Genomic DNA, 19,576 nt, shown 5'->3' with positions numbered 1-19,576 from the left:
AGAGGAAGCTCAGCTTTCTGTAACAGGCTGCCATTGAGAAGACCAAGTCTAGCGGTTAGCGTTAGCTGTTGGCAGAGAGGACACTTGAACAGTGTTCATAAACGCAATTTGCACAAGACGCACAATAGATATTAAAGCGATAAAATTGGACAGGATGTGTGCCTGATGTGACGGACACCAGCAGCCCAGACAGAGGGAAGATGTCTGTTAAACTTTATTAACATCACACAAAACAAACAAACACAAGCTGATGCTGAAAAGTGCTCCTCTGAGCTCTGAGTGCCTAAATACAATGTTTACAATGTTATTATTGTATTTTTTTTACAGCATTTTCTATCAAGACAGTGAACACAGCGGCATGTACAAGAGATGGATCAGAGACGCCTCTGACTTAGCAATTGGCGCCATCTAGAGGCTGAGTTTTAAAATTGCACACAGTAACTACAGGAGCTTCTGCTTGGACGTGGTTCGCTTCACTGGTCTCTCCTGCTGATCTAAAGAAGTGTTACTCAACCGCTTTTCCCTCATCTGCCAGGCATGGCATCAATAAAAGAAAGAGCCGCGGCGTTGAATCTTGCAGAAAAGTTGTGTGTTCGTCCTCAAGGTGAGTTAATCAGACACGCATTTCAACGAGCTGCTGGGATTCCTGCAGCCCACAGGCCTGTTCATGTGTCTCTCCTAACCAGCTAGGATAAACTACACACTCAAAACCTCTTCAAGTTGTTGTGCTCAACCTTCACTGAATAATAATCAACCCCAGTTCACTGCTGCTGCCTTTAGTTAGACCAGTTTCCTCAGACAGACCTTCATATTCCTCCACCAGCCTTTCCTCTTCTCCATGCTTTGTCATCCTCAAGTTGTCTCATACACCCTCCTGTATGTCTGTACTCAAACCCTGCACAGCTCATCTGTAAAACATGACTCAGTTTGTTTGTTTTTTGTCCCCCCTGTGTCTTTGTCTCAGCACATGGAGTGTCCACGGTCCAGTCATCCTCCATGTGGAGTGGCGTCATCTCCCACCTCAGGTCCTCAGTGACAGTGAAGCGTCGACGAGTCCACCTCAAGTCTCACAGCGACTGTTTCCTGGGCTCAGAGGCTGTCGATGTGGTGGCAGAACATATTAATCGGGTCAAGGGCTCTGAGGGTGTATAATCTCACATTTTAAATCAAATCAAATCAAATCAATCTTTATTTATATGGCACTTTTCATGCAGTTTTGCAGCACAAAGTGCCTCACAGAGGTTAAAAACAAACAAACAGAGCAAGACAACATCATAAAAACCCCATCATCTAATGGGTTTAATATTTCATCTAAGCTCTGTTTCACCCAAACTATCTGATCATCATTCTCTCTTTTCATTTATAAACCAAAAGACATTCACAAATTGCAGCTTTGTTTGGCTTGACTTTAAGGTGCCGCTGTGTCCCGGGACAAAGTGGTGTGTGTGTGCCAGGCTCTGCTGGACTGTAATGTGTTTGAGGCAGTGGGAACCAAAGTGTTTGGCAAAGACAGGAAGCAGGTTGTGTTTCAGGACAGCAAGAGTGCTCTTTACAGGTTAGATACACACAAGCCACCTTTTTATTTTCTGTTCAACAATTCTATCCGCAATGGTCATTTGCCTTATTTTACACAGATTTGTAAGTGTGTGTGCTCCTTCAGTCGATGAGTTGGAGAGAGGTGCGCTTGTGAATGGGATCCAAAAACTCTTCTGCAGTGCTCCTTCAGACAGGTAGGAAGTCTAAATCATTCAATTACATACACTGACAAGCAACTTTATTAGTCACTCGTCTGTTTGAACAAAAAAAATCATATATTGTAATGGTGTCCAGTACGACACTAACACTAACTACAGCTTTCAAAATGACCATAGAGTTTCACACATATCTCCTTAAACTGCACATTTAGAGACTGTTGGACTTAACTGCACAAATGGTCCGTATGTACAGCAAACTGCTCGATGACTCTATTATATTTTGTCAGTTTCCAAGAAGAATTTTTTTCCCCTGTTTCATTTTAATTTATAGTGAGAAATGATTGAGGACCAATCTCTCCAGTTAAAGCCAGAAGTCTAATGCTTGACCTATAATTAAGGCCTGTTAAGGTTGGTGTAGTTGTGAAATACAGTTATTCCCTGTGACATTATCTTGATATCGTTTTATTCTGCTATTGTTTAGTCAGGAACCCTGATTGAAATGTCTTCTAAGAATCTGTTGCACTTAATCTGAAAATTGTGAGCACAGTTTGAGGCAGATAACTGGCTGGGTTTGACATTTGTAAGTAGTCTGCATCTATTAAGTATCACCCATCACCCACCCATCCACCACCCTCTGCTGGACTGTTACCATAATTGGCAAAAAAAAATAGCATCCTCCATCACAGTATACAGCATTTTATATCATAATAGTGGAATATATCATCATTGTTTTTTAGGCACAGCATGGAAATTTGATTCATATCATGATGGAGGACTTTTTGGTAAAAAAAAAAAAAAGTGAAAGGGTACTTCACGGAGAACTGCATGATAACTTTGTTTGACTCACAATGTGTGGCTAAAAGTAAAAGAATCAAGACCAATGCTGCAGAACCAGAGATACACTACCGTTCAAAAGTTTGGGGTCACTTGCAAATGTCCTTATTTTTGAAAGAAAAGCACTGTTTATTTCAAGGAAGATCACATTAAATGAATCAGAAATACAGTCTAGACATTGTTAATGTGGTAAATGACTATTCTAGCTGGAAACGGCTGATTTTTAATGGAATATCTACAGGTGTACAGAAGCCCGTTTCCAGCAACCATCACTCCTGTGTTCTAATGGTACATTGTGTTAGCTAATTGTGTTAAAAGGCTAATTGATGATTAGAAAACCCTCATGCAATTATGTTAGCACAGTTGAAAACTGTTGTGCTGATTAAAGAAGCTATAAAACGGGCCTTCCTATGAGCTAGTTGAGTATCTGGAGCATCAGCATTTGTGGGTTCGATTATACTCTCAAAATGGCCAGAAAAAGAGAACTTTCTTCTGGAACTCAACAGTCTATTCTTGTTCTGAGAAATGAAGGCTATTCCATGCGAGAAATTGCCATGAAACTGAAGATGTCCTACAACGGTGTGTACTACTCCCTTCAGAGAACAGCACAAACGGGCTCTAACCAGAATAGAAAGAGAAGTGGGAGGCCCAGGTGCACAACTAGGCAAGAGGACAAGTACATTAGAGTCTCTAGTTTGAGAAATAGACACCCCACAGGTCCTCAACTGGCAGCTTCATTAAATGGTACCCGCAAAATGCCAGTCTCAACGTCCACAGTGGAGAGGCGACTCTGGGATGCTGGCCTTCTAGGCAGTGTGGCAAAGAAAAAGCCATGTCTGAGACTGGCCAATAAAAGGAAAAGGTTAAGATGGGCAAAAGAACACAGACATTGGACAGAGGAAGATTCAGGAAGAAAAGTGTTATGGACAGACACAACTAAGTTTGAGGTGTTTGGATCACACAGAAGAACATTTGTGAGACGCAGAACAAGTGAAAAGATGCTGGAGGAGTGCCTGACGCCATCTGTCAAGCATGGTGGAGGTAATGTGATGGTCTGGGGCTGCATTGGTGCTGTTAAAGTGGGAGATTTGTACAAGGTAAAAGGGATTTTGAATAAGGAAGGCTATCACTCCATTTTGCAATGCCATGCCATACCCTGTGGACAGCGCTTGATTGGAGCCAGTTTCCTCCTACAACAGGACAATGACCCAAAGCACACCTCCAAACTATGCAAGGACTATTTGGGGAAGAAGCAGTCAGCTAGTATTCTGTCTGTGATGGAGTGGCCAGCGCAGTCACCAGACCTCAACCCTATTGAGCTGTTGTGGGAGCAGCTTGACCGTATGGTACATAAGAAGTGCCCATCAAGCCAATCCAACTTGTGGGAGGTGCTTCAGGTGCACCTCAACAAATTGACAGCTAGAGTGCCAAAGGTCTGCAAGGCTGTAATTGCTGCAAATGGAGAATTCTTTGACGAAAGCAAAATTTGAAGGACAAAATTATTATTTCAAATGAAAATCATTATTTCTAACCTCGTCAATGTCTTGACTATATTTTCTATTCATTTTGCAACTCATTTGATGAATAAAAGTGTGAGTTTCCATGGAAAACATGAAATTGTCTGGGTGACCCCAAACTTTTGAACGGTATGTTCTTTTTTTTTTTCTCGATGGATTCTTCTTCTGTGTCAAAACCTGGCTCCTACATTACCCACAATGCAACCAAACCACCAAGCTGGAGATTTGTGTGTGTTTTGCTACTAATGATTAATGTGGGCTCAAGCCAGTAGCCTCAAACTGAGATGAGGAGAGAGCTACAGAGGTCCGATGGCTCACAACTTTCTAACTTCACAGCCCAAGATTTTTCTCATTTTCTGAATCTCACTCAAGTTGCATCACTTGAGGCAATTTATTAGACTTCCCACAGCTCCCTTTGGATAGACCAAAGGTTTTATACAACCTCTGTTTTTCTCATAAGCATACATACTCATACAGGAATGTGTTGATTTTCAATTGAATTAAATACCTGACAATCAAAGCACTTCATCAAATCAATGCAAAAACTCTGTTAATCCAGTGTTGCCATATGAACACCTGTTCATTGATTTGGAACATGGCCCACAACGGTCTATACAAGCAGACATATTAAAGGCAGAGCTGCCACTGTATAAACAATACTGCAGAGTCTCTACAGAAAGTCAAATCTTTATCGTCTTCATATTGCCTAACCTGTACTAGAATCCTAAAACATACTATTCAGTATGTCACCAACATGAGCTCCCAGCTGTCTCTGTTTTGTATTCCAGGCAGGAAGAGCAGACCTGTCCCACTGGACCCCACGTTCAGGTGTCCACCCCTGTCAAATGTACTCAGACGTCCACAAAATCCAACCAGCTGGATGCTCCTGCCACCGCCAGCCTGTCACTGGAGCCTCTGGTGGACAGTGTGAGTCCCAGCAGAGTGTGGACGGACACTGCCTTACCACAATCATGTAAGGTGCCATGTTATCATGTGTGTTTCAGCCTGTTGTGCCACTTTTCCTTTGTTAAAGCACAGGTATTTAGACAGACAAAGACATGCATTATTGTAACAAACGTAAATTCATTCTCTTTTTCTCCTAATATTGGTTGTGCTTCTGTCCCCAGTGGTAGACGAGGTGTGGCAGGAGCAGACCCTGCTCAGGCTGTTAAATGTGGTGGAGCTCCCCCTGCTGGAAGGAGTGCTTCAGTGCAGCCAGGCCCCATCCTCTCCTCCTCGATTAAACCTGCTGGCTCACAATAACCCAGACCTGATCTACAGCAGCAACCACCTGGACAGACAGATCCTCAAGGCCTTCAGGGTCTCTCAGTGGGTTTGGCTTTGCTTCGGCTGTTAATTTCCAGCTTAATCTTAGAAAGTTTTTAGTGATGTAAAGTGCAGTACTAAGGAAGTATACATTTTCACGTACACCTGAAACCCCTTCCTTGGGTGGCTAAATGTCATTTTTGTCTCAAAGTAGTGGATTAAAGCATTGTTAACTATTCTTTAAATATTCAAAATTTATATATATTTTTAAATATGTATTCAGAAAATCTTAGTTTTTGTCTCAAATAAAAGTAAATCCCTGTTTATTTTCCTGTATTGCTCCTTAACCTTCAGGGAAGATGAGTGGCTCCTTGCAGCTCTGGACTGTCTGGACTTCCTCCCTGATCAGCCAGTGGTGGAGCTGAGCAGAGAGCTGCCTCACTGTTTCCTGCAAGATCAGGACAGCTGCGTGCAAGTACCAGCTTGTAGCAGCTCACAGGATGGAGGCAAGTGCTTGGATGAGTACCAGAACAGCGGGGTTGGTCCTTGAGTTTGGTGTTGTCACTTCTAAAATACAGAATTCTTCCATTCCTTTACGTAATGTCAGATCTAAAGAAGTTTTTTTTACAGTTTGATACTGTATGACACTGCTAACTGTTAATATTATAACAATATACAGTTCAATTTCTGGCTCCAGTGCAGTCTCTGGAGTCTGTGTCCAGCCCAGCCAACAGCAGTGATGAGCAGCCTCGTCTCTCCCAGAGTGGTCTGGCCGAGTGTAAGCTGCTGCTGTATAGGACCCTGGTGAAACACTACAGCCACACAGACAGGCCTCCACTGCTGCCCCAATACATGGTGGACATCTACATAGCCATCACTGACCTGCTGGGTAAGAGCTAGGGTTGGGACCCAGAAACTGATTTTGTCATTTATTTAGATTCACATTGTCCTAGAATAAGTCAGCCAGGAATTGTAACCAAGCCTGTTTCTCTGCCGTAGTTGCCCGACTCTTTTTAGATGTCAGTAACCTCAGTGTGACTTACATTAATCTCTCTTGTCTTGCTAGTGAATGCGAAGTTGGACACAGCTCTTGAGGCTCTGCAGCTGTGTCTGAAGCTGCTGTCTCCCGCCTGCAGAGACGAGCTGCACAGGCTGCTTATATTCATGGCTCTGGCAGCTGACCCACAAGAGATAAAACTGGACAAGGAGGTGAGAGCTGGTGACTAACTCTTGGGATAATGCATTTTTAAAATGTCCAGTTAAAGAATGTCTCAACATTGAAAGTCATCGCTGTGGCAAGTTGACATTAAAGATGTGCTGTTGGACCTGCAGATGGAGAACAGACTGACAGTGAAGAGGTCTTTCTCAAGGGCAATCCTCCACAACAAGTCTTTTCCAAAGGAAAAAGAGGATCTGATGGTGGTGTTCATGCTCAGCAACATAAAGGAAATTTTTAAGGTAAAGAAATGCTGTCAGACAGAGGAAATTACATTTCTAGTCTTTTTGGGTCTATACCTCAACTCATCAAATAATCCATGGGTTCCTTCAAGGTGAAGATTTTGTATTGCACTTACATAAAGTTGGGAGACTCAAAAGACTCACATGAACAACCCGATGCTGTGTCTGAAATTTCCCTAAAAATGAGTGTCAGAAGTAACAATAAATCACATCAGTGAGAAATCTCGATCTACTACTCAGTATATAATAAACGAAATAGTTTTTACTATGTAGGGGAGAAGCGAAATGGTACATGATGAAGTAATTTCAGTCACAGACTACAGTCATGCTAGTGTCTCTGTGAGGCTGCATTTGGTTACAGTGGTTCTTTGAGCTAAATGCTAACGTGCTGATCATGCTGATGTTTAGCAGATATAATGTTCCCTATCTCAGTTTAGCATTTTAGCATGCTAACATTGGCTTATTATCACTTAACACAAAGTAAAGCTGAGTCTGGTGGGAATGCCATTAATTTAGCTGGCATTTGCCTATATAACTCAAATATATGATATAATAATGCCTTATTCACCATCTTCCCTTGATCAGGGTGTAATTTGCTCATGAACCAAAGTATTATTCATCCGAGGTTGTCAAGACATTTACCCCAAAACCACAAGTAAACCTCTCCTTAACCCTGTCGATGACACTCAAGAAAAAGAAAGAAAATCATCAAAGTCATTGTGATTCATCCTCTACAATCACAAATGTCTCTACAAAATCTCACTGCAAAGCATCTGTTAATTATGAGTTTTTTGTCTGGACCCCAAAGTGTTGGACCGACTTACAGCCAAGCATTGCCTTCTGTAAAGCCACAGCTGTAGTATGCCTAAAAGAAAAAAAACAGCCCAAATTTAAGTAGCAGAGGTTGTGTTGTCCCAACTCTTTGTGCCTAGTATCCTCAAAACACTGGGTCCTACATGTCCCATAATGTAACTGAATAGCATTTTTTTATTTTATTTTATTTTATGAAGCACTCTCCGCATGTATGCAAAGCCTGAGCTCAAGCACGCAGAGAAGAGCTCTAAGACAAGACAATATCCGGATTTCTCAGACTTGACAAGGCTCCTCAACACATCACAAATCCACCTTATGTGTAAAATCAAGTGACGTTCTCCTTCAAGTATGAGGACCAACATTCACATGTGTTACATCTGCAATCCAATTTCTGGCCCTGACTCACTGTTACCAAACGTTAACCCAGAATATGCTGTATTGGTTTTAGACTGCAATGTGTAACGTGTTTGTCTGAACTTTGCCATTAAGTGGTGCTGTAACACGTTGTGTAAGCAAATTGCCCAAATTGAGTTGCAAAATATAGTTTAGTTGCAGACATTTGTGTAAAGCTGTCAGTGAAAGGGAATAAAGGGAAGTTGAATTGAAATTTCAAATAGACTGCCAAGTGTAATTTAATGGACAAGACAATTTTCATGAAGACTTTCAATTTATTTTCTATATTATTCTCTTTGCTCCAGATACCAGGGGCTCTACACAAAGGAGTGAGTGACAAGCTGGTCAGCCTCATACAGCGGAAGCAGCCCGATGTGACTGGTAAATGACTGTTTATAAGTGATAATCCAACAGCAATGTCCAACACAATACACCTTGATAATAGATGGATCAAAACATAATTGTGCCTTAAAAATCCTGCCCCTCATCAGTTTGTTGTTGTACAGCTGCACTCAAAGACAGATACGGTATCCCTTTAAAAGAAGAAAAAAAAACAACTCTTCACCAATTCACAATAAGCTCTAATGTACATCAACATGACACATTTTATTACCTGGAACGTCTCAGAGATAAACTTAATTTTCACATCTGTGCCTGAGGCTTTGGCTCCACTCAAGCATCAGGGATTTAACAGATCATAGTGGTCTTAAGTGTGCGCATTACATTTAGGAATGTATATAATTTAGATTCCTGATGATATCTGATAACACATAATTTATGTGGTAATTCAGCTGATAATGGTACTGATATTTTTCATCTCATTGCAATACCACCTTGTGTCTAGTTAAAGACAACACATCTGTCATGATTTCTTACTTTTTACACTGACTGCACTGACACTGACTCTGTAATCACTGAAGCAGAGAGCACATAACACTTCCAATGGTTTTCTTTGCATGACTTTGTGTTGTTGAATGTTTTTAATATTTTCCTACAACGTGCATCCTTAGGAGCTTCTCATGTAAGATGCAAACTGTCATTGTTGCCACAAGTGAAAACTTACTAGAAATGTATCAAACAAATTTTTAGAAATCACAAACAAAATGTACTTTATGCGTGGCATAGATCTTGAACAGACTCGTTATGAAATGATGTCAAACTAACTTTTCCAGTTCCCAGTACAGATGTTACTCTGTTTGTGTGATACGTATGTGTAGGCAGTTGCTTGTAACACATTTCCTCTAACAATGTTATAAGGTGGCAAAAACTATGATGCAGCTTGAAAATCCATTTTTGTTGTTGTTGTCAGTGTTAGTTTTTGATTATGACATCACTGTAACTAAGTTCACTCCCTGCCAACACCATATTTTTTGTCTTCGTTCCTTCAGGCTCCATATTCTGTCAGCCGCCCTTCAGCAGGTCCTATACAGACTCTACAAAGAACACCACCCGCCAGGAGCTGTGGGCTCTTCTTAACAGCATCCACCTGGACACCAAGATTTCTGTCAAGGAGAGGAAGCGTCTACTGGGACAGTTTTACCAAGCCCACCCAGAGATATATAACCAGTACTTTGGTGAATCTGCTGTTGGGGTGCTGTAGATTTGTGAAGACAATGACATAGCCTGTCTATCTCTGATGTCTTCTACAGTCACTTTCACCATTATCTGGTTTTGGTTAATATTTGCTCAGTTAGAAACAAGCTAAATGACTGAAAAGAAATGTTTGTGGCTGACAATAAATCATAGTGGAGATTGTAAAGATACATATGAGAAAGATACCTACGGTATATGATTACATTTGCATGTGTGTATTCGCTTTATTATTGAACAAAATAAATAAACTGTTGATATATACTCTTTGCTTTTTTTTCATGATTAAGCTTAATGTGTTTTTTTTAAAGCAAAAAAAATGGAATAGAATAGAGCAGCCTGGTACAATGTCGTCAACAACAACAACAAAACAGCTAAATCCATGATGCGCTGCAACTAAGGGTGTCTTGTGTGAAGGCAATTCTTCGTATTCCATTTATCTTTGTTAATATGTTGTGTATATTTAAATATATAATTTGTGTAGGGAATTTTGAAAAAAATATGGAGCGATCGCGCAGCAAAAAAGTGTCTTCGTGCAATTTTGGGAAAATGCTACTGAATTCTCAGATATAATGGGGATCTTTAAAATATTCAAGAAATTTTGAGTGCAACGTTGCAAAAATTGAGCTTATTTGAAAACCTAATTCACTTGAATCACAACCACATTTCATTTCAATTGGACATATTTTACATCTTAACATAATTTCAGAAAATTCATGTAGATGAAACCCTTTATCGCAGACCTATTCAACTGGCGGACCTTTGATCCTTTTCTTATTAAGCATATTAGCACATTTATCATCAGTTATGTCAGTAGCAAAGCACAAAAATACTCATGTCATTAAAAATCATAACCCAGGCTGTTAAAGCAGAGGGAAATTATGATCATTAAACTGACAACCTACTTCTATTGAAAGGTGCATTTATTGCCTATACTTTTGTGTATAAAGTTTATTTTTCAGTTGTGAAAACTTATAAACAAGGGAGAACAAAAAAGTGCATTGTTTTGGCACTTTTTTTCCCCAAATCTGGCCCTCCTATAAATCTTTTGAATAGGCCTGCTTTAGAGCATTTGCAAACTGTACCAGACAACATGATTAGTAAAAGTTAAGTCATTTGAAAATGTCCATATTCTGGTAACTTTTTACTTGTTTGGTCCAAACCTTTTCTAAATGTAATGACTATAGAATCAAAATCATAACTAACTCAAAATGCTGATGAGAAGGAATATGGGGGAAGTAAATGTATGAGTGTAGGTAGACGTTGCCTGGACTGTAGTTGCAGTTATAGCGCCGCCACGCGGTCAGCTGCTATACTGTGTTGCCGAGGCCTCGAGTATGACACTATGATACAGAGTGAGACTGGTTGCTGTAAATGCAGTAGTGTAGATACTTCTAAGCTACCAGAGCAGATGAAGACTGGCAGCAGAGAGATCACTGAGGATTTCTAGCACCTTCTGTTGTGGGACCCCTACCAACGTGTGTGCGCGCGCGGAGGGCTCGGCTGTTACGTCACGGTAGCCCCACCCAATACAGGAAGAGCCGCTCGGTTAGCGGCAGCCCATCAGAGGAGGGCTACGACGTTAATAAGCTCCAGTTTTCTAGGATGAAACAAAGGCTTCCTCCTGTCGAAGACGGTGTCCGGCAGCGGTGAAGCTGTGAATACATTTATATCAGTGATACTGCCGCCATGGCCGGGTTATAAAGGAGTAGCTGGCTCCTTTGTTGTTGTTGACAGTCGTGTTCGCGCTGACTAAAGCTAACGTCAGATAAGTTGAGCTCCACGTCTGACCCATTTCTGTCCTCCGTGCTGCCGACTAAAAGGTTAGTAACATCACCACAGGCTGGACTGTGAGGACAGACACGGTGCCATGAGGCTTTGTTCTGTTTACATCTGTCGTGTTCACCTCCCTGCCCCCCCTCCCCCTCCCAATGTAGGTGATGTCATCATCTGTGGACCACAACAAAAACACCTGCGTCTTTCCTTTTGCTTCTATTGAAACATGAAATCCCACATTACCAGCACTGATGTAGCAGTACTGCACGTCGAGCTAGACAAATCACTGCGCCTTTTACTGACTCTCAGCACTTTACAGCATTTGAAAGAAGTTCAGGCTGCAACTTGAAGCCTCAAACGGCATCTGTCATCTTGCAGACATCAGCATGCCAAAAGAGGCAGAGGGCGGAGGAGACAAGGAGTCGAAGGAGGAGAGGACGCAGGATGCCCCAGAGCAGGCGGTGAGGAAGAGGGTCCGGGCAAATACTCCGAGCCCGCACAGAGGGAACACTCCTCAAGGTGAGACACAGGGATTTCCAGCTACACAGAGTAACAGACCTGATTAAAGATAGGGACGATTCTGTATCGATTGACAGGAGGCAGCAACCTTTCCCTATGTATCATGTACATAGAGGTGGGAATACTGTTTAATAGAGTGCCACTGGTCGGTGTGATCCCTGGTGCTTTTTCCTTTTGCTGAGCTCTGTTTTCTGGGACGTATAAACCCAGAACAGCAATGAGAAAGGCAAAACGCCTGCTTCATGAATATCTGCTCATAGACATGCTGTCAAGGTGACCAGCATCCTGGATAAACAGAACCTTACTTATTCCAAGTTAGTGTTGCTAGTGGCCAAGTTCTTGTCTTCAGCTGGGATCTAATCTGCTCCCTCTCAGACTATAACTTCCATCTTAATTCCTCAGTCTCTCCTCAGCAATTCTTTATTAGCACAAACATGTGGACTTAGATGTGAACACAAACAACACAGCTTTTGTTTGGAGGTGGAGAAACATTCATGTGAGGGAATGTATCAGCCTCACAAGCTCGTTCCTTCAGGGGCTGGCAAGTAAACTCCTCCTGTCTGTAGTGCTCGCCAGTCTTAATTCTTTAACTCAACAAAAGAGCTTCTGTAATTATTTTTTTGTGGGGGATGCAGTGGTCAAGCTGAGCCTTCAGCCAGGATTTTGGAATGACTGAAAAGATGCAACCTTCCCCTTCTGGCATTTCAAAATAAATCCTATATAGGACAGTACATTAGGCAGCTTAGTGTTTATTATCTTGATCCGCATTTAAAACCTTATATTGTCCTATCTCTAGTGCGTGGTTTATACCATGTTCGGCAGACAAAGCACATACAGTACTGTTGCAAACCCTCTGAAAAATAAATCTCTGTCCATGACACAAGTTCTAGTATGACAGCAAGTTTAGCTTTCTTTGTCTCAGTTGGGATCATAGTTTAATGCAGGAGTTGTCACATCTGCCTAAGGTTGTTGGCTCCTGGAATACTATATTAATATAAAAACAATCCTACAAGACAGGAACACAAAGAGATTGTTGATAAATAATCATCACTAATGTGGATGTTATGACTAAGTGGATAAAGACAAGCATTATAACAAGTAGAACAGTCTGGTAAGTTCAGAAAATGACATCACTTTACTGTAATGCAGCCTTTTAAACCAGGAAATACAACATTTATGTCATGTCATGATGTAAGGATATATAAAATCTAAGTCAATAAAGTCACTTATGATATAATATTGTAATATTGCGCAGCCCTACCACCAAGCCAGAAACCCGATAAATAGAATCAGTTGGAAACAGTGCCATACACAAATATTCCCAAATTTAGCATTGTCAGTTCTGATTTAGAAAAATGCTACATGATCTGATTGTTCCCACTGTGAGTTTTATCATGTCTTCCAAATATTGGATTTGCACATCGCTGCACTTGACAGATGAAGACATGACACTTGTTGTTCATGCTCATAGTTTTAAATTGGATTATACTTCAGGGGCAAGAATAGAAACTTTGCTTTCGGGCAGGTGTTCTGAACAGAGTGCTTTGTGGAAACACTGACAGGAGGATTTCTTGAGAGGATTACTTGGTGTGCCTGCTTTTACTACAGTCACACTAAATCAGCTTGCAAGTGAGTTCAAATGCAGTTTGTCGGCAGTGGAATAGCTCATGTTTGTTTTTGTTTTTTTCTCAACATTCTGGTTGGTAGCTTTTGGTGTAAAGTGTGCTCTGATGTGTAATTTTGTAGGAGTGAATCATTTGAATCATGTATTTTCTTCCCTCACAGCCAGCCCTCCCAGGTTTGTCTCTGTGGAGGAGCTGATGGAGACGGCTAAAGGAGTCACCAACATGGCCTTGGCGCATGAAATACTGGTGAACCATGCTTTTCAAGTCAAACCTGCGGAGCTTCCTGAGGGGAGGTGAGAGTTTAATCAGATAATTGTCCTTTGAGTGAGTTCTCTCTCGCTGTAGAAATTAAAGTTCCTTGTGTTGCCCTGTACAGTTTGGAGCGCAGAGTGAAGGAGATAATGCACAAAGCATTCTGGGATTGTTTGGAAGATCAGTTGAAGGAGGAACCGCCGACTTACGGACATGCTATCAAACTGCTTGCTGAGATCAAAGAGGTGAGCAGAGGTTTTTATCTTATTCAGGAAATAGACTGGACCAGATGACTCCATAACTGCAAAAGTGACGTCTTTTTGTATTTTGCAAAGGTCATGGCTGCTTTATCATATATGGATTACAATATCTATCTGTCTCAATCATTCTGTCTTACCTTTCTCACCTTCCTTCAATCATCTTCTCCTTCCCTGCTCAAACAGACACTGCTGTCCTTCTTGCTGCCTGGCCACGGCCGTCTGCGCTGCCGTATCGACGAGGTTCTCGACCTGCCTCTCATCCAGCAGCAGGCTGAGAACGGCTCTCTTGACATCAGTCAACTGTCCCAGTTCATCGTCGGGATGATGGGCTCGCTGTGCGCCCCCTGCAGAGACGAGGACATCAATAAGCTAAAAGAGAGCACTGATATTGTGCCTCTGCTCAAGTAAGCCAAGAGACAAGAGACAGACTATTAATAGTTCTGCAGGTTCCAGGTCATAGTTTATTTTTAAATTGTGTAATTTCATTCCAGTGCATTAAAGTGCAGAGGTCAAGTTGCTCTGGCATGATGTTAATAGAGGAAGTCAAGAGATGAGTAGATCTCCAGATTTAATAAAAGTGAATAACAATATATGGATTCCAAACCTCTACAGTGTATTTTAACATATAACCTCTCTATTTCTCTCCGTCTTCTTCTGTCCTCCCTCCCTCTCAGGGCGATATTCTCTGTCCTGGACCTGATGAAGGTGGACATGGCTAACTTCGCCGTCAGCAGCATCAGGCCTCATCTCATGCAGCAATCGGTTGAGTATGAGAGAAGCAAGTTCCAGGAGTTTCTGGAGAAACAACCGAGTAAGCAAACACTCTAACATCAAAGGAGCCACATAATAAATTATTCATGCTAAAACATTACATATTGGACTGGCATGTGTAGGTAGATCAAAAACTACATGCCAGACAGTTTAGGCTGAAACCTATTGCAGACCACATGTCACATGCAGGTTTGAATTGAGAAGTTCAGCTGTTTTGACTTGTGTTGGTGAATCATCTGAAGAAATAGAACTGTGCCCTTTTTTTTTCTTTCTTAACACAAAAATATCTTCTGATGACTACCTTTATGCATAATTGATGGAATGTCCTACTTGAAGGAGCTTTGATTAGTGTTCTAGCTAATTTGGCCTGCTTCTTCATAAAGCTGTAAATGGATGGATGTTGGGTTAGGTTTGTTTTGACATTGACAGTGATTGAGGATCAGCTGCGTCAAAGGAAAGCTGAAAAAAATGAATCGATCTGTTCTCCTTTAGATGCCTTAGACTACACTGAGAAGTGGCTTGAGGAAACAGTGAGATGCCTGAGAGAGGCTGGACCCGATGGTTCTAGTGCTGCCTCATCCGACCCTCCCTCACTCCTTCCCCTTAATGTCCATAATCATGCCTATCTACGCCTGCTGAGGTGGGACCACGCCTCAGACCCCTTCCCAGAGGTAAATGCTGTCAATCCTGTAGCCTGTCATTGTGTCTCTCTGCCAGTTAAATATCTTTCTTTATTAATTCTGTCCCTCGTGGTTCTCTTGTTTGTTTCTGCCATCATTAACTCTACTCCTCTTATTCTCCTCTCCATAGACGGTGTTGATGGATCAGGTTCGGTTCCAGGAGATGCAGCAGGAGGCCGAGCAGTTAGTTCTGCTCTCTTCCGTGCTCCTTGTCGTCTACACCACCACAGGGGAGGCTATCTCAGGCCTGCCAGGGCTGATGGAGACTCTTAAAAACACTGTCAATGTCCTGCTTGCAGACATGCATGCACCGTGAGTACCAGTACTTTGATTTTCACACATACATGAAATTACAGTGGACAGCTTTGCTAGTTGATGAGGGGTACCTTTCAATCCATTATGTTTCGGACCACATTCACTGCCACTGACTGGCAGGAATGAGTGATTAAGGCAAGTTGTGTTGCTTTGCTTAAATACTTCCTTTTTGCCTCTTCAAAGGTCTTTTAGTGCACAGGAGGCCTTAGTGACCATCGGGGAGAAACTGTGTGTTGAGCTGAGTCAGTGTCTAAGCCAACATGGCTACTCTCCATTTTCAGCTGACAGAAAGAGCACTCTGAGGGGACAAATCTCAGCTATCATCCAGCCAGACAACACAGTCCGCAAGCTGATGGGTAAGAACAGTGAAATATATGATGATTTTCACAGCACAGCCAACAGTGTGTGGTTGACTGTATGGTTTATGTACAGATTTATTTAGCAGCAACGAATCTCCTCTCCTCTCCTCTCCTCTCCTCTCCTCTCCTCTCCTCTCCTCTCCTCTCCTCTCCTCTCCTCTCCTCTCCTCTCCTCTCCTCTCCTCTCCTCTCAGACTCTCGGGTTCAGAGCTACCTCCTGGCTGCCCTGGAGTCCAGTCAACATAAGACCCCTCCTCCTCTCCCAGGGGGTCTGGCTCCAGTCGGCAGGGAGCTGAAGGAGCTCGCTGTTCGCTTCAGTCGTCTCGTTAACTTCAACAAGCTGGTCTTCTCTCCGTTCTACCAAAAGATTCTCCATAAAATACTGGCAGGAGGGGAGAGCCCCTAAACACTGAAGTGTGGAGAGAGTGGTCTGTAGTTTAACCATTTTCCCCCACTAGTAACGGTTAAGATTTTAGAGAAAGGAGTTAAGGAAGCTGATCTGTATTCAGCAGATAGAGCCAGCTAGACATGCACCTTATGCAGACATAATCACAAAACACTGGCTAACATCCCAGCTGCATTAACTCACAGTGTTGCTTATTTGAGAAAACCTCAGGCCTCCTAAGTGTGACCTTACAGTAGCCATCTCACATTAAGTTGTGCTCAGTATTACTAGCAGGGCTGATATCATTTGATATCAGAGCTAATGAAATAACCATGTTTTAAAACCCATAATAAACAATATTTAGACCTCAGTCATACAAAACAATTATGGCTTGGTAGAGTATAACTTAAATATCTAATTATAGATATAAATGTGTCTCAGTAGGTAATCAGTCCCTAAATGGTCAACAGTTCTCAGATTGGCACATATTTGGTCCTGTGTTTAGGCCTGGAAGTATTTTACGATGTTCTTAACCTGGTAGATGTCCCTTATCTCTGCCATATGCAGGAGAGCTCCAGATATGTCTCAAGTTGTCAAGAGATGGCGCTCAGACAGAGACATGCAGGCACATTCAATGGATGGAGAAAAGTCTTGTGAATGCTTGATGAATGAACCTTGATGAATCAGTAATGCGTAATTTGATTTGATCAGTCCATACACGGACATATTAATTCCCCCACCACTCAGCTTGAGGTGATGGCAAAACAAGCTGTAATAATGCAAATTACTGGCTTTATTTATTTATTTATTTGTGTGTTTGATATGGTAATGACATTATAATTGTGAGACATGCATCTCCCCAACAAATGGTGACATTTTCTCTCTTTGTATTTACAAAGGAGTTGATTGAAAGGGCAGTAGCTTATAACCATGGTAACTTGGTGACCAGGTTGTCAACTATTCCCTAAACCAATCTCCTCAACAGAACGTGTGTGTCTCTGCCTAACCAACATTTCCTGTCAACTCATTATGAGTAAAACACCCACGGAGCTTTTACATACTAACAGAGATGGAAATCATTTATCAAATTCTGAATAATAATAAAGTGCTTTAACTCTGGAGAACATCGGACCAAATATGCAACACTCAGAGCTTTTGACTGGGACCGATTCCCCAAACTCAGACATTTGTTAAATATAAACTTTGGCTGAGTATTCAGTAACGGCTTTCAGGACTTGACAGTGTTCAAACTCTGTCTACTGACACAGTTTAATCAATTACCTAAAGCGATTAAGTAATTATATAGCTTGAGAAGACAACAGATGACTGCATGCTGACTTTACACTATGACTACTAGGAATTACAGTGGATACAAAAACTATTTTCACCACTACACAGTTACTGTTACATCTTGTGAAATTTCGTCTTTGTTAGACTTGAAATCAAATAATTCTTATTCAGGCTTATCAGATTTACTTAATGGTCAAAATATTTGCATACACTTTTCTTGCAGCGTGTTGAAGATGAAAAAGTTACCTTGTATTTGGATCGAACATGGATCATCTTTTGGCATCACTAAGTCTGGAGTCTCTAGCAGGCTAAATTAAAATAAGAAGAGAACCCATTTGAAGTGCAATTATTTAATTTCTTTGTGAAATGTGTTCAGTTTTTCGTTAAAGCAGTTCTACTTCTTTCTACAATTCTGTAAATGTGGACCAAGCTAGTTGTTTCCCTCTGCCTCCAGTCTTTGTGCTAAGCTAAGCTAAGCTAATAGACTCCTGGCTGCAGCTTTATATTTAGCATTTAGGTACGAAAGCGGTATAAATCTTCTCATCTAGCTCTCAGCAAGAAAGGGAATAAGTGAATGAACCATTGCTGTCACAAGCCATAGCTTGAAATGGTCACCTTGAAATCTGAATCTGGTACTGGTTCATAGGGAACTCAAAGATCTGAAATGTAGACTTTTTGTATCCACTGTATGTGCACTAGGATGATTCTTATAAGATATTTTACAGGTTATTAAATCAAAGGAAAATGACCAGAATAAATTGTTGTGCACTGAAGGGAAGCCAGACTGGTGTTATGGACCAACTTGAACTGTTGTTCTTTTAATTGTTACATGTTATTTCAAATTATGTCCACTTATTTATAACATTTCTGATGGTTTATAAGATGTTTAGAATATTTACTTTCGACAAACACTTTGCTTTGCTTTGCTTTGCACCCATATTTTACAACTTGCCACAGAATACTGATAGTGGTTGTGACATTTCTTCATCCCCTCCTGGCAGAATGGCGTCTGTCACCTGTTCCCTAAATGAATAACACGTGTTCACCGACTGATCACTTCAATAACACTGATATTTGTCCTCAAGTGTTCATTCAACATGCAAATAAAGCATTGTTCGTCCCACACAGCAGAGTCATTTGTCATCCCTCTACAACTTGTTGGTTTGTCTTTTTGTTGGTGTGCTGGTATCAGATTTTAGAGAGGGGTCTAATGGGATTTTTTCCAGAGCAGTGTGAAACTGGATAATGCAGTTCTTGTTTCTTAAATACAAGACTAGATCACTTTATGTTAATGACAAAATATGACAGCCAGTTAATTCAACAGCCATTTAATGGTGACTCACCATCAGTCTGACATTGTGCTCTACCTTCATTGCTGGTTCTCAGTCCAAAGAACACTGAATGTCAAAAACAACTGGGATGACGCATCATAATTATCTTCCTGTATTTAGTTTACATATGAAACACTAGGTGGAGCCAGAACTCCAATTTATAATATTAAAACAGTTTTGTCATTAATATAATAGAGGCAGAATATACAATAATTTACATACAGAGTGCAAAATTAACTTTTTTGTCCAACGACAAAATGGTTAGTGAATGTTTAGATTTTACCAGCCAGTCAATAGATCACTACAGTTTTTTGGCTGATGTCACTGGTGTATTTCACCAGCATGTGGCTGGTGGCTGGTGTTATTCGTGTGCCCTGATTGCACAGCAGCCCTTAGTCTGACCAAAATGCTGAAATTACTGAGTTTTACTGGCAGTAACATTGCATAG

At 41.3% G+C, this 19,576-nt stretch overlaps 2 protein-coding genes across 3 annotated transcripts; both read left to right on the top strand.

Annotated features, from left to right (window-relative positions):
• Window positions 1-130: 130 nt before the first annotated feature.
• Window positions 131-9,829, top strand: LOC141000612 (DEP domain-containing protein 7-like). Of its 2 annotated transcripts, none has more exons than XM_073471362.1 (13): window positions 131-202; window positions 328-604; window positions 965-1,144; window positions 1,414-1,555; window positions 1,635-1,730; window positions 4,834-5,018; window positions 5,173-5,374; window positions 5,666-5,817; window positions 6,009-6,200; window positions 6,378-6,520; window positions 6,644-6,769; window positions 8,281-8,356; window positions 9,364-9,829. In XM_073471362.1, the coding sequence occupies exons 2-13, from the start codon at window positions 538-540 to the stop codon at window positions 9,573-9,575; spliced, it is 1,773 nt and encodes a 590-aa protein (XP_073327463.1). In that variant the 5' UTR covers window positions 131-202; window positions 328-537; the 3' UTR covers window positions 9,576-9,829. The 2 variants fall into 2 exon arrangements, with proteins under 2 accessions (XP_073327463.1, XP_073327462.1); XM_073471361.1 differs by having other exon boundaries at window positions 5,991-6,200.
• A 1,337-nt stretch (window positions 9,830-11,166) lies between these two features.
• Window positions 11,167-18,922, top strand: tcp11l1 (t-complex 11, testis-specific-like 1). The gene is made up of 10 exons (XM_073472875.1): window positions 11,167-11,388; window positions 11,720-11,860; window positions 13,646-13,778; window positions 13,862-13,982; window positions 14,181-14,401; window positions 14,672-14,808; window positions 15,261-15,439; window positions 15,579-15,760; window positions 15,947-16,119; window positions 16,317-18,922. The coding sequence occupies exons 2-10, from the start codon at window positions 11,728-11,730 to the stop codon at window positions 16,526-16,528; spliced, it is 1,491 nt and encodes a 496-aa protein (XP_073328976.1). The 5' UTR covers window positions 11,167-11,388; window positions 11,720-11,727; the 3' UTR covers window positions 16,529-18,922.
• Window positions 18,923-19,576: the final 654 nt, after the last annotated feature.

This window comes from Pagrus major, chromosome 8 (assembly GCF_040436345.1).
Source record: "Pagrus major chromosome 8, Pma_NU_1.0".
NCBI classification, from domain to species: Eukaryota; Metazoa; Chordata; class Actinopteri; order Spariformes; family Sparidae; genus Pagrus; species Pagrus major.
The sequence above is the reverse complement of the archived record's forward strand: the minus strand, read 5'-3'. Positions and strand labels throughout refer to the sequence as shown.

Excerpts from the sequence above, each read along its gene's own strand:
- LOC141000612 (XM_073471361.1), top strand. The coding sequence starts at position 538 with ATGGCATCAATAAAAGAAAGAGCCGCGGCGTTGAATCTTGCAGAAAAG. Across the intron at positions 5,375-5,665 it reads AAGGCCTTCAGGGTCTCTCA|GGAAGATGAGTGGCTCCTTG; the intron begins GTGGGTTTGGCT and ends CTTAACCTTCAG. Across the intron at positions 6,521-6,643 it reads AGATAAAACTGGACAAGGAG|ATGGAGAACAGACTGACAGT; the intron begins GTGAGAGCTGGT and ends TTGGACCTGCAG.
- tcp11l1 (XM_073472875.1), top strand. The coding sequence starts at position 11,728 with ATGCCAAAAGAGGCAGAGGGCGGAGGAGACAAGGAGTCGAAGGAGGAG. Across the intron at positions 13,983-14,180 it reads TGCTTGCTGAGATCAAAGAG|ACACTGCTGTCCTTCTTGCT; the intron begins GTGAGCAGAGGT and ends CTGCTCAAACAG. Across the intron at positions 15,440-15,578 it reads CCTCAGACCCCTTCCCAGAG|ACGGTGTTGATGGATCAGGT; the intron begins GTAAATGCTGTC and ends TCCTCTCCATAG.